The 14730-nt window shown below is 50.9% G+C and overlaps 1 protein-coding gene across 1 annotated transcript in view; it reads right to left on the reverse strand.

The window, feature by feature from the left end:
* AHCYL2 (adenosylhomocysteinase like 2) overlaps window positions 1-14730 on the reverse strand; it is a 53044-nt gene that overhangs the window by 20139 nt on the left and 18175 nt on the right. The window contains exons 6-8 of the mRNA XM_015420859.1: window positions 10564-10670; window positions 4832-4948; window positions 887-950 (exon numbers count right to left, since the gene is read on the reverse strand). Of these exons, the coding sequence (XP_015276345.1) occupies window positions 887-950; window positions 4832-4948; window positions 10564-10670 (288 nt within the window). The remainder of the gene's footprint in view (window positions 1-886; window positions 951-4831; window positions 4949-10563; window positions 10671-14730) is intronic.

The raw sequence follows: 14730 nt of genomic DNA on the forward strand, positions 1-14730 counted from the left end.
GGAAGGGCGGGATATAAATCTATAGATAGATGGATAGATGGATAGATAGATGGAGAGAGAGAGAGAGAGAGAGAGAGAGAGAGATGATAGATAGATGGATACATGAGAGATAGCTAGAGAGAGAGAGAGAGAGAGAGAGAGAGAGAGAGAGAGTGAGAGAGAGAGATGATAGATGGATAGATGAGAGATAGAGAGATAGATAGAGAGAGAGACACAGAGAGAGAGACAGACAGACAGACAGACAGATGGATCGATCCCTGGGCTGGGAATTTGGGGAGAATCAGCCCCCCTGTCCGGGCATAAAGTGAGGCTCAGAAACTCGAGTGTCTCTGCGTCCACACTTCGACACACACATTTAGGGATGCCCTAACATTCAAAGCGAAAACTCTAAAAGGAGAGAGCCCATTCTTAGAGCTGCCTGAGAAGCAAGAGCCAATTTGAAGTATTTTTGTTTCTCAGGGGAAGGTAAAGTCAACCCCCCCCCAATCAAATTCTTGCCACTGATCAGGTCCAAAGCAAGCCCCGCAGGAAGGAGACGCAAGACCCTTGCCGATGCTCCCTCTACGCTGTGGAGTCTTGTGAGCAAAAATCCTACTTTGTGAGCTACTGGCATTCAAGTTGTGAGTGGGCGGTTTGGCCGTCCTTCCTGAACGAAGACAAAAATCCGTGAACTGGAGGCTAAAAAACTGTGAGCTAGCTCACACTGACTCAGCTCAGAGGGAACACTGGACCCTTTCTCAGCTGCTGAGGGCCAGGAACACGCTCGTCCCTCCCCGCTGCGATGAGCGGGATGGGTCGGAGAACCAGGCCCAATGAGAAGGAACTCCTTTGCTGTCAGACAGACACAGCATGCATCATTTGCTCCAAGCGACAAAATCCGTCTTACCTCTCCGTAACCACAGACCACCACTTGCTTGCCTCCAAACATCATGTCCGTTGTTCTTTTAAGGCTGAGGGGGGAAGAGAGAGAATTAAAGTTGGAGAAACTTGATGTTAGCAGCTTCAGGCAGTAAATGGCAGAACACTGTGGTGGAGAAGAAGGGAGGAGGAGGAGGAGGAGGAGGAGGAAGAGGAGACTGGATTCATACCCCACCCTTCACTACCCAAAGGAGTCTCAGAGTGGCTTACAAACTCCTTTCCCTTCCCCTCCCCACAACAGACACCTTGTGAGGTAGGTGGGGCCGAGAGAGCTCTTTCCAGAACTGTCCTTGAGAGGACAGCTCTTATCAGAACTACGGCTTGCCCCAGGTCATCCAGCAGCTGCAAGTGGAGGAGTGGGGAATCAAACCCAGTTCTCCCACATTAGAGCCTCACATAAGCCTCACTGCTGGACAAAAAGGTAACACCAAGTGCAAACACTGTCTACTGCGTAAACCACAGAAGAATGGTTGGTTTTCACAAGCTAGGAACTTCCTGACAGGAGACGGCTCTTCTTGGCCGGCATTTGAGAGAGGTCCATTGTTCTGGTTTCTCATGTAACATGCTGTGAAAAACTCCACGCACATGAAAGTCGTATTCTATCATCCACACATGGGATTTCTGCACGGTCTTACACCGAAGGACCTGCCGTGCAGGTTTATCTCGGAACGAGTGAATCGGCCCTGCATTTTAAACATCTCTGGGATGGAGGAGAATCAGCTGGCGATGAAGCCATGGGTAATGTGCAACTGAGCCCAAGCTAAGTAGCAAACACCCAGTCTCTTTGGCTTGCAAGGTACCCGATGTAGGGCTTGGACATGGTATCGGTTCTGGGCATCTGGCCATCCCAGCAATAATTGACTGCTTTTAGAATCATGGAATCACAGAGTTGGAAGGGATCCCCCCGGGGTCATCTAGTCCAACCCCCTGCACAATGCAGGGAATTCACAAATAGATAGAGGGAGTATCCTGGGATGCAGGGAATTCACACAGATAGAGGGAGTATCCTGACATAAAGAGTACTCCATCTTTTTGTGTTATACCTCTGAGGATGCCGGTCACAGCTACTGGCGAAACGTCAGGTCCTGCAGTGCCAAGAACACGGCCACACAGCCCGGGAAATCTACCACAGCTAATATTTGTGAATTTCCTGCACTGTGTAGGGGGGTTGGAGTAGATGACCCTAGAGGTCCCTTCCAGCTCTATGATTCTATGACTCTGGGTCTCCGGTGATATCCCAAAGCTAAGAGACATGTTATGGGCGGGATCCATAAATGGGATCCCCCTGCTTGATTTCTTTTCACTTGAAAGCAGCCAGGTAGAGGGAGGAGGCAGCGAATTAGGTCAGATCGGGGCACTGGTGAGGGGCTACGGGCGAGGAAGAGAAGGTGTCCTAACCAATGTTCCCTCTAAGCCGTGGAATCTTGTGAGCAGAAATTCTACTTTGTGAGCTACTGGCCTTAAAGCTGTGAGCGAGCGATTTGGCTGCTGCATGAATTAGTTTGCCCTGGAGCCGTCCTTCCTGAGCTGAGACAAAAACATGTGAGCTGGAGGCTAGAAAACCTGTGAGCCAGCTCGCCCTAACTCAGCTTAGAGGGAATTTTGGACTCCTAACCCTTTCCTGACCTAAATCTTCTCTCTCCAGACCACTGGTTTGCCTTCTAGGGAAAACGGATCTTGGGAGATCCAACTGTGGGTCTCCGGAGGAGTGTGCCCTTCGAACCCTGAGCCCCTGCAGCTGTGGAATGACCTGCCCTCTCCCCCGGGGAAGACTAGACAGACGCGGCGGTTTCCAGGTGAAGGCATGCCGGTCGCCGCAAGTAAACACTCCCCCCCCCCCAAATCTCCACTCGGCCGCTCCGCTTCTGTGCCCTACATTACGGTCTATTTTTAGCAGACCACTAAATAGGTTAGCGGTGCGGGGAGTGGGCAGCTCCCTTCGCCTTTCCGGTGAATGTAGACGGCAGTCCCCAGGGACCGGAGTGCGGTTCTGCTCCATTTTCTTTCTTGGAGCGACCCATTTGGAGAGACGTGAGCCAGGCAGGGGCTGGCCTCTTGATTTTTTTTTAATAATCCACACTGTATGGTAAAAAAAAAAAAGCTGAACATTCTTATGCTGACGGTATTGCGTATGGGTCCGAAGGCAGTCGTTGAGCCAGATTTTTACCGATGGCGAAAACGATGAGGAAGGTGTTGAGAGGGGCCACCCGTTCTGCGAGGCGATCACGCGGCAATGCCGGAGTGTGGCAAAGAGGAGGCACGGCAAGCGTTTTCGTGTTTGTGCGCATGCGCAGTTCTGCGGAGCAACGCTGCTTTCAGCTACGTGTTTGTTCGCATGCGCTTACGAAAAACATCCGATTTGCGACGGGACGTGGACGGGCGCCGGATGCCACGGGATCCTAGCGCTCTCGCGATCAGACGCCCGCCCCTGCCCCATGTTTTCTGGATACTAGTGTACTTTTTCACTGCGCGTCTTCGGCGGGATGCCACGGGTGCGCTACGCTTCCCAGATGTTGTGGTGTGATCACGCACCGAAAATCCGCCTGACATTTGTGCCCTTAGCGCAGCAAATCCTGTGTGTGGACAGGGCCATACATGCATTCTTCAATTTGACTCTTGTATGCCTTCCTGGGTGCTTTTTTAAAGTGCAAGGGCAGGATGTATACGCTACTAACAAATAAATGAAATATTTTCAGCACAAGTGCTATGGCCTGGTCCCCACCAGAGGGGCCTCTGTCTGGGCCACGCCCTCTCCAAACGGTAGGACATGGGAAAAGTGAATGTGAGTTCTGACATTTCCTCTGACATGTTTATATGTTGACAGCTGTCACTGCGCCCTCATAAGAGTTTGACCATAGTGAATTCACATTTTGGTATTTAGCCCGCATGGAAGGACGGTTAACTCTGGACGTGTTCTCAAAACATGTGGTACTGGGAAGCCTGCCAAGAGCTAAGCTTAAGGCGAGTCACGGCCCTTATCAGCTAGCTCTCCAGAAGCGAGGCATGAGGCTGACTTCAGCAAGGCCAGAAAGGGTCCTGCCAGTGTTCTTCAGCGTTCTGCATTGTTCTGGAGACCAGACAAGGAAGTGTAATTACTGACACCAAACCGAGTCAAGTGATGCTTCTGTGATGTTCCCTGCTGGGCTCCAATTAGAGATCTTTTAATTTGTAAACTATATGTGATGTCATTTGTGGTATAAGACTTTCTGCCCCTTCCTGGTTATGGCAGAATACGGCTTGGAACTGCTGAAGTGCTAAGGCACTCAGCCCCTGTATTCCCTATTTTAAATGCATTAAACAGATATTCATCTAACTCATAGGACTCCGACTGTGTGATTCCAATTCGGCCAAAGGGTCACACAGGGCACAGGTTTGTGCATCAAAACTACAAGTGGAACCCTCAAAAGAAAAAGAAAAAAAAACCCAACCTCCCCGCACACAGACAACTACCAGGTCTGGAAGAAGAGTCCTAGCCAAGTATCCCCCACCCCTACCCAGGATGTCTTCTACGTGCAGGGAAATTTTTGTATGGAGGGAATGTTCCATTACGCTTTAATGGCTGGCTTTATGTCTTTGTACATATTTTAACTCTGTTTTTAATTTGTTTTAATGATGCGCATTTTTAAAAAAAATTTTTAATGGTTTTAAAATCTGATTCGATCGCGTACGTTTTGAATTGCTAGCTGCCTTGGGGGGGCCCGGGGGGGGGCAGAAAGGCAGGATGTAACTTTGGCAAATGAATAAAAATGAATAAAACTATAAATGAATAAAACACAATTCCCCCCCTCCCTCCTTAGAATATGGGGCCACAGAACAGTAGCCTGCGCTGGTCAGCCACAATCTCTCATGCCTCCGCGGCCATCATTAGATCACAAAGCCCTCCAGGGTTTTCGTTCCGCAGCGCGACACTCACCCGTCTAGAATAGATTCCCGGCAGCAGTAGAGGTTGTCAAACTTCTGTTTGGTGACGGAGTCGTTGACGTTCATCGCCGGGACGCACAGCTTGCCTGCCTTGGAGAGCTGGTACAATCTGTTGTAAGGGGGACAAAAATTTTAAAAATCAGATGCGAAGTCAGCCAAAGCTTTCCTCTGATTCCTCTACAGCCAATCAACTGACCAGCACGGTAGATGTTCCCGGACTGGAGGGACCAGGAAGTGCCAGCTGAAGACCGCGGGGCTCATCCCCAGAGAAGTTGGTGTTTGCTTCACTACGCATTGATCCTCACCCAGCCAAACAACTCAGAACCCTCTAGAACAGGGGTGTCAAACATGCGGCCCGGGAGCCGGATCAGGCCCCCGGAGGGCTTCTGTCAGGCCTGCAGTGGAACTGGCTGTCTCCTGCTTCTTCTTCCAGTTCTGCTGCTGCTGCTGCATCATCGGATACACACCTGAACAGCATACTCAAGATGTCACGCTCCGAGGGTTGCGGACCCCGCAAGCGGCAAGGAACAGACCCCCGACAACCCCGGGAGGGACATCACGCCCAGGCTTACTGGCGGGCGGGCGGCACGGAGAGAGGGAGCAGCCAAGCCGGCCTACGGAAGAGGAAGGAGGAGACGGAGCATCAAAGCCCCCCAACCCTGGCCGTGCCAGGCAGCGGGAGAGGGGCTCGCCACGGCGTCCAGGCGAGCGGGAGCAGGGCGGGACGGAGCTTGGGTCACGGGCCCTCCCTGGGAGGCTGGAGCAGCAGGGTGGTGCTGGCGACGTGGCCCAGAGGCCGCCGAGGCCGCAGCCGGTGGATCCACGCACTGCCGGGAAACGCACCGACGGCGTCAAAGCTTATGAGGGGAGGCCGGGCCAAGACCACGGGGGCAGAGGGGCGGTTCCAGGGATGGAGAGGAGGGAATAAAAAGTGGGGGAAAGAGAGGGCCAGGGAGGACGAAGCACGCGAAGGATGAGAGAAAGAGAAGCAGCAAGGAAAGAGAGAGAGAACGGAGAAGGGAACGGCGTGCAGGCAGAGGGACAAAAGGGGTGCACTCAAACCCCGTCCCCTGCCGGTCTGAGGCCCTACTCTACCCCCCTTTGCTGAAACCTCTCCAGCCACTGAGACCGCCCGTCGCACACCGCCACACTCTTCCTCGGCACTACGGCCACCGGGGGCGCCACTCCCCGGGCAAAGGGGAATGTTGACACAAGACTGCAACGGCACAGACATTTTGATGTGATAATTCAGAGCAAGAAGCGTCGGTTATCAGAACACTGTTAAATGAACAAAATATCGCAAGTGTGCTAATGTTTTGAGCATGTTGTTATTTTAAGTAAAAAAACACCCTTTGCGCTTGTATCCTTTATAGAGTTTATATCTCCGCTACCTGGGATTACATTTTATGACGGACCGACAGACAGCCCAACAAGGTCTCATTTATGTCAGGTCCGGCCCTCATAACAAACGAGTTCGACACCCCTGCTCTAGAATTTAAGAGCTGCCCCACTCTGAATCCCTGTGGCATAGCTAAGCAAAGAACAATTCTCCCCAGGAAAGTACTTCGTTGGCTGAACACACCGGTGACTAACACACAGTCACCCGGAGTCCCAGATCGTACATTGTCTTTCCAGGCCAAGGGACGTGTGCAGATCCAAAAGGGGCAGAGAAAGGAACCCGAGGGGGATGGGAAGCCCCCTCGCACGAGAAGGAGAAAGTGAAAGCCACAGCTTGGTGCTGCTTAATCTCGCACGGCTCCCGCAAGGAGTCAACTGGAACACGCTATTATATCGGGACGTTGGCAGGGAAAGCAACCATGTGGATCCGCTCTTCGTGCCGTCACAGTCTCTCCTGGGCCTCTGTCGTCGGCAGAATAGAGAACAATAGGCATGCCTACCTCTGCACCCACCAGCCACGTTTCTTGGAAATGCGACTAGTAATCAGACCTGGGATTAGCAGCAAAAAAGGAACACGAAACTGCCAAACGAAACTGAGTTACTGTTCTAGAGCAGGAGGACGTGAGAGAAGACACGCTGAGTCAGGCCAAAGGCCCATCCAGTCTGTGCCACACAGTGGCCAAAAATACCAGGTGCCAACAGGAGGTCCAGCAGTGGGGCCAGAACTCCAGAAGCCCCCTTCCACTGTTGCCCCCCCCCAAGCACCAAGAATGCAGAGCATCACTGCCCCAGACATAAGAACATAACAGAAGCCATGTTGGAACAGGCCAATGGCCCATCCAGTCCAACACTCTATGACACACAGTGGCCAAAACCCAGGGACCATCAGGAGGTCCACCAGCAGGGTCAGAACTCCAGAGGCCCTCCCGCTGTTGCCAAACATGCACGAAGAATACAGAGCACCACTGCCCCAGACATAAGAACACAGGAGAAGCCGTGTTGGAACAGGGCAATGGCCCATGTAGTCCAACACTCTGTGACACACAGTGGCCAAAACCCAGGGACCATCAGGAGGTCCACCAGCGGGGCCAGAACTCCAGAGGCCCTCCCGCTGTACCAAACAAGCACCAAGAATACAGAGCACCCCCCCCCAGACATAAGAACACAGGAGAAGCCGTGTTGGAACAGGGCAATGGCCCATGTAGTCCAACACTCTGTGACACACAGTGGCCAAAACCCAGGGACCATCAGGAGGTCCACCAGCAGGGCTATAACTCCAAAATTTCCTAGAGTTCAATACTAAGGGAGAATACATACATACATATGTATGTTGTTGTCTTGGGTTTTTTTAAAAAAGTTTTTATTATTTCAACAAACACAACAATAATACAATAATAGTAGAACAAAAATAAACAACCAGCTTTCACTACCTAACGCTGAGTTTTGTCAATATATAGTTCTCTGCAACATTATCTCTTTTATTATTACAACAGGGCTATAAATTCACTATTTCTTTTTTTTTCAAAAGAATTCGGGTTTTCTCGATCAAAACAACATTTTTCCAAAAAAAAGGGTACAATTTCTCCAGGTAGTCCGATGTAGCCAAGGGGTTTTCTGATCTCCTAATGCCTTTTGCTATTTTAGAATACCAGGCTTCTATTGAAGGGGAGTTTGGCATCTTCCAATCTGTGGCTATAACGTTCTTTGCGGCCAGAATTAACATCAAAACGAGCTCACATCATATCTTGGGAACATTTAACTCCTGCCAAAGGTTTAATAGGACTAGTTGGGGACTCTCTGGTAGTGTGTAGCCAGTTACGGTGTTTATATGTGTTAATACTGATGTCCAAAAAATCTGGATTTTTCTGCAAGTACTAAGGGAGAATATGTACGACACTCCTATGAGTCCAGCCAGGCTCCAATGGAGTTCCCTGCTCTGGTGGTTGTGGGTCTTTACGGTCACAGGGAGTGAAAGGTCCTTCCCAACAGCTGAAACCCTTAAAACCAATGATCCCAGGGATTTAACCCAGGACCTTCTTCAGGAAAGTCATGCACTCGTCCGAGCCAAGTCCCCTTCCCCATACAACCAGCTTGGAGAGGATGTAGTGGTTAAGTGTTAAGTGTGCGGACTGTAATCTGGGAGAACCAGGTTTGATTCCCCACTCCTCCACTTGCAGCTGCTGGGTGACCTTGGGCAAGCCATAGTTCTGTCAGAGCTGTTCTCTCAAGGGCAGTCCTCGAAAGAGCTCTCTCAGCCCCGCCTGCCTCACAGGGTGTCTGTTGTGGGGAGGGGAAGGGGAAGGAGTTTGTAAGCCGCAAGAGCCAGTTTGGTGTCGTGGTTAAGTGCGCGGACTCTAATCTGGGAGAACCGGGTGTGATTCCCCACTCCTCCACTTGCACCTGGCTGGATGACCTTGGGCAAGCCGTAATTCTGATAAGACCTGTTCTTGAAAAAGAGCAGTTTGTGTCAGAGCTCTCTCAGCCCCACCTACCTCCCAGGGTGTCTGTTGTGGGGAGGGGAAGGGAAAAGGAGTTTGTGAGCCGCTCTGAGACACCTTTGGGTAGTGAAGGGTGGGGTATAAATCCAATCTCTTCTTCTTCTCCTCCTCAGTGGCAGAGCCTCTGCCTGGCATGCAGAAGGTCCCGGGTTCAATCCCTGGTATCTCCAGTTAAAAGGATCGGGCAGTAGCTGACGTGAAAGACCACAGCCTGAGACTCTGGAGAGGTGCTGCTGCTCAGAGAAGATGATAACGACCGCATCTGAAGGAGTGAGCCGTGACTCCCGAAAGCAACTCCCCTGCCACCGATTTTGTTAGTCCTGAAGGCGCTCCTGGACTCTGGCTCGTTTCTACGGCTACAGACAGACTAACACAACCACCCATCCTGATCTGTCTCCATGGGCGGCACCACGTGCAGCCGTACAGAAAGGAAATCCATCAGCCCTGTGATACAAGGACGGATGGACTCCCATTCTAACTGTATCTGAAGAAGTGAGCAGGGACTGACAAAAGCAAACCCCCTGACACCAATTTTGTTAGTCTTTAAGGGGCTCCTGAACTCTTGCTCTTTTCTGCTGCCACAAACACAACTACAGGCTTGTAATGCGAAACAGCTTCTCGGCTACGAAAAGAACTCCTGCAATGGATGTTCCGGCCAGGCGGTGGCAGTGTGGCGATCGACATACGGGTCCTGAAGCCTGGCCAGCAAGCAGCCGTGCAGGAAAATGACGGAGCCAGCCAGAAGACGTCTACACCGGGGAGTGACGGCACATGCAATTAAAATGAATAGATGTTGTCTTCCCTTTCCCCTACAAACATTGTTAGTCCCTTGTCTATACTGAGTAACTGTACATCGCTTTGAGCCCACTGGGGAAAGCGATTAATAAATGGAAAGTATTATTATTATTATTATTATTATTACTACCCACACCTTGATCTATCTCCATGGAAGGCACCACGTGTAGCCATGCAGAATGGAAATCCATCAGCCTTCTGAGATAAGGACAGATGGACTCCCATTCTAGCTGCATCTGAAGAATTGAGCAGCGACTCACCAAAGCTCAGGCCCTGCCATAAATGTTATCAGTTTTTAAGGTGCTCCTGGACTCTTGCTCTTTTCGACTGCTACGGACACGATGCACACGGCCACCCGTCTTGGTCCACGGCGGGCCAACGTGGCTACCCTCAGACGATCTCCATATGGTTACTTAAGACCAGATCTTACATTTACCCACTTGGGGCCAGTTCTGACCAGTCTGGGGTTCACAGCAATGTTCCCGCTAAGCTGTAGAGTCCTGTGAGCAAAAAAAATCTACTTTGTGACCTACTGTCATTAAAGTTGTGAGCAAGTGAGTTGGCTACTGCGTAAATTAGTTTGTTCTGGAGCCATCCTTCCTGAGCCAAGACAAAAATGTGTGAGCCAGAGGCTAAAAAACTGTGAGCTAGGTCACACTAACTCAGCTTAGAGGGAACACTGGTTCACAGATCAAGTCATCGTGCCGGACTCGAGTGGGAATGAGAGGCGGTGACCGCGGTGGCTTGCAAGGACAAAGACTCAGACATTCAGGTCCCTGCGGGGCACACGCGGAGACCAAGCGTGGAACCTGCGAGCCTGGTCAAAGCTTCTCAAGCTGCACCCCCCAAAAACTGGGATCCTGAAGCTGCTGACGTTGCGCATCTCCTGCCACCTTCAACGTCTCATAAAGTGACATTCTGAGGCTCTGCATCCCAATCAACTTGAGCTGAAGCACAAGGCTTCAAAGTGGGAGCCCACTCTCCGGGGCTCACCCTAAGAACTGCCCGACACAAAGACGGGCACATTATTTACCTGTGGACTCCGGTGACGCTCTCCTCTACGATCCCCTTGATCTTCTTAAACATGTTGGGGTACTTCTTGTAAATCCAGTGTGTGAGATCTCCGCCGTCATCCAAGATCTGAAACAGGGGAAAGGACACGTTTACCACCAAACTGCCTTGGTTGAGAGAGCTTGGGGGGGGGGGGGGTTCCATCTCAGTGGCAGATACAACTGTTCACAGGGGTCAGTTCGTAGAAAAAGAGGTGCAGGAGCTCATTAGCATAACTCATTAGCATAACTTATTTGTATATGCCACACCCCCTGATATCACCGGAAGTGTGTCAGAAGGCAACACCCACCGCTCAGGCTCCTCTGGACTGTTTTGGATTGCTAGCCATTGTGTGTGTGTGGGGGGGGGACGTGCAAATCTGTCCTCGCAGAGGAGGGAGAGCTTGTACCTGAATAAAACTTGGTCTTGAAGATGTCACTGGACTGTTTTGGACCGGGGAGCTCTGCAACTTACCTGGCTCCGGGGAGCAGGGGGTGGGGCTTGTTGCATGTGCCCGCCCCCTTGGCTCTTTACTGCCGGAGCTCCGCTCCTGCAGGAAATGACCCCTGCCTATTCATGATAGCAGGCATACCCAGCTCTGAGCGGTACAGCAAAAACTGGGAGAGCTACCTGGGTTCTCTCTCTCTGGATATAAAATGCACAGAGAGGATAAGGAAGGGTTGTCCTGGCCATGGCATTCCTCCACGTCAAATAAAACCACAAAATCCTTATGGGAGGAATCATAATTAGACCTGGAAAATAAGTTGGGACTGAGAAATCCAACAAACTAATACTCTGGGAGAGCCCTTGAAAAAGTATAAAGCATCCCACATCCAAAGACAAGAGACTTGCCTTGGGCATGTAGGAAAGAAAGGCCTGTTGCAGGGGGCGCCCTTGTTTTCTTGCTAGGAACTTACCAGGACTCCTTGCTCCTGAGCCTGACTGTGTGCAGTGCCAACTAGCAGCTCCACAGGAGAGGTGGCTTTCTTCTCCCCAGTCAAAAGGCACAAGTCCTGCCTCTTCACAGCTCAGCCATCTCTGACTCTCACTAAATGGTGCAACCAAGTTTTACGGAATGCTCCTTGTAAAGTGTTGTCAGTTGCACGAAGCAGACAGTGGAGACCAGTGTTCCCTCTAAGCTGAGTCAGTGTGAGCTAGCTCACAGCTTCTTTAGCCTCCGGCTCACACATTTCTGTCTCCGCTCAGGAAGGAGGGGCTCCAGAGCAAACTGATTTGTGCAGCAGCCCAATCGCTCGCTCACAACTTCAATGCTGGCAGCTCACAAAGTAGAACTTCCGCTCACCAGACTACAGCTTAGAGGGAGCGTCGGTGGAGACGTGAGCATTCCGAGCTTCAGATGGGCAAAACAGTGAATGACCGTTTGGGGGAAATGGAATTTCAAAACGGAAAAGCAGAAATGCAAAAATCAATTTGTTTGGAAAGAGGAGGAGTGAGTTTTCCAGCGCTAAATGAGAAATCCTGCTGCTGGCCATAGGAGCGCTCCCTCGATGCATGATCCCCATGGAGAGATGGGGTGTGTATACTGCGTCTGCTTCACATGAAGAATTCAGACGTTTTGACGAACGCACACATGAAGCGGCCTCATACTGAATCAGACCCCTGGCTCCACCAAGGTCGTGTATTGTCTCCTTGGGGTGGCAGTGGTTCACCAGGTCTTTCGTATCACCTCCTGCCTGGTCGTTTTAACTGAAAATGCCAGGGATTGAACCCGGGACCTTCTGCATGCAAAACAGAGGCTCTTCCAGTGAGCCTCTTCCACAGTCCCTCAAGAAGTGGTGGCGGCAGCTACAAGCATAGACAGCTTCAAGAGGGGACTGGTTAAACATATGGAGCAGAGGCCCATGAGGGCCTATTACCCACAAGGTATAGACGGAACTATTGGGTGTTGTAAATAAGAAGCGGGAGACTGACCATTTATGAAGGTGCACAGAGAGTTTATATAGTTGTAAAGGTGAATATATACAGAGATACTTACAGGCTATTGAACAGCATGTCGTGCCTTAGTCTATGAGAACTGAGTCCCCATCCAGCTTACTAAGCTGATAGCTATTATGCCAAACCCCAGCCAATCTCTAGCAGGGTGATGTAATCACTAGCTCTAACAAGCCCTGAAAGAGTAACACCTGCTAGAAAACACCTGGCTGTAATTACATGATTACTAGTTTGACAGCTAGGTCTGACAGACAGATCAAACTGATCTATAGTAACTGCTTGCTACCTCTGACATATATCAGCGGTGGCTCAGAGGTTAAGACGCTGAGCTGCAGACCGGAAGGACGGTAGTTCAGCAGTTCGAGACCCGAGTGCCGCGTAACAGAGTGAGCGCCCGTCTCTGCCCCCAGTTCCTGCCAACCCAGCAGTTCGAAAGGACTTTTAAAGCGACTTTAACGATCACCTTCAATGTAACAAATTATTTTTTTTACTTAAAGCTACCTTACTGTAACCATAATATGACCACCACCTCTTGGGTTTTTAGTGGCTTTTCTTTACTTTCTCCTGTAGTTTATAGTTTCCCCTCCCTTACTTTCTTGTAGTTTTGGAAAATAAAATTTTTAAAAAACAACAAAAAAACCCCAAAGAGGTTTCCTCCAGAGGCCGCAGCCTGCGGGAGCAGCTCTGGCTTTCTAACAGGGTGCATCAAGACATTTCTGCCAGAAGCCGCCTAGAAGCTCAAGGGAGCCCCTGCAAGGGGAAACCTCGCCCTTCAAACTGCTGGGCGCATAGGTCAAAATGTGAAGCGCTCTGCCTCTTTCGGTGGGGTCTGCCCTGCCTCGCCCCGCTAATGAGGACAGGCGTTGAATTCAGCCATGCGGGATCAGCCTGAGAGAGATCAGGGACGGACCAGCAACTCCTGGCTTTCAAATGACCTTAAAAAAAGTTCAAGGGACAAGCAGGCTGGGGAAAAGCCGTGGGATAGAAAGCACGTTCTGCCTTCCCCTCCCCACCAGTCGGTCCCGACCTCATTAATCTTCATTTAATTAAGAGGGTTGCATAACCTTTCTTTAAAAAAATATGGAAATACGCAAACAGGCCCCTTTGGGCAAAGTTCCCATACACCCTTCTGGGAAAGAAGGCGGCTTACTGCAACCGGGGAATGTCTGGCTCCTGGGCGGGCCGAGGGATGGCCTTTCTCGGCACCAAGAATGTAAGAGAAGCCATGTTGGATCAGGCCAATCGTCCATCAAGTCCACTGTTGCTCCCTGAGCACCAAGAAGAAGAAGAGCTGGATTTATACCCCACCCTTCACTCGGAGTCTTAGAGCACCTTACTGGGAGAGGCACTGTGGTGGAGCTTTTGCTTTGCATGCAGAAATTGTCAAGTCCATCCCAGCCGCTAAAAGGACCAGGTAGGTGATGTGAAAGACCTCTGCCTGAGACCCTGGAGAGCCACTGCTAGTCTGAGTAGAAAACAGTGGTCTGATTCAGTATAAGGCAGCTTCTTAGGAGGAGGAAGAGGAGGAGGAGGAGGAGAAATTGGATTTACACCTCGCCCTTCACTCGGAGACTCAGAGCAGCTTACAAACTCCTCCCCCTCCCCACCACAGATACCCTGGGAGGCAGGTGGGGCTGAGAGAGCTCTCTTGAGAACTGCTCTTGAGAGAAGAAGAGATTGGATTCATACCCCATGGCCCTTCTCTACCCAAAGGAGTCTCAGAGCGGCTCACAAACGCCTTTCCCTTCCCCTCCCCATCACAGACACCCTGGGAGGCAGGTGGGGCTGAGAGAGCTCTCTTGAGAACTGCTCTTGAGAGAAGAGGAGATTGGATTTATACCCCATGGCCCTTCACTACCCAAAGGAGTCTCAGAGCGGCTGACAAACTCCTTTCCCTTCCCCTCCCCACAACAGACACCCTGTGAGGTCGGTGGGGCTGAGAGAGCTCTGACAGAACTGCTCCTTCAAGGACAGCTGTGCTAGAACTATGGCTTGCCCAAGGTCACCATGGCTAGTAGCCACTGATGGACCTCTCTCTCCAGTAACCCATCTAATCCCCTTTTAAAGTCATGGCCATCACTACATTCGTGGTGGCAAATCCCACACGGCATAAAGAAGCGTTTCCTTTTGTCTGTCCTGAAACTACTGCCCATCGGCTTCATTGGATGCCCATTTATCAGACTCAGGAACGCCAAGT

The sequence above is a fragment of the Gekko japonicus genome, unplaced genomic scaffold (genome assembly GCF_001447785.1).
Source record: "Gekko japonicus isolate JY-2015 unplaced genomic scaffold, Gekko_japonicus_V1.1 scaffold2223, whole genome shotgun sequence".
NCBI lineage: Eukaryota > Metazoa > Chordata > Lepidosauria > Squamata > Gekkonidae > Gekko > Gekko japonicus.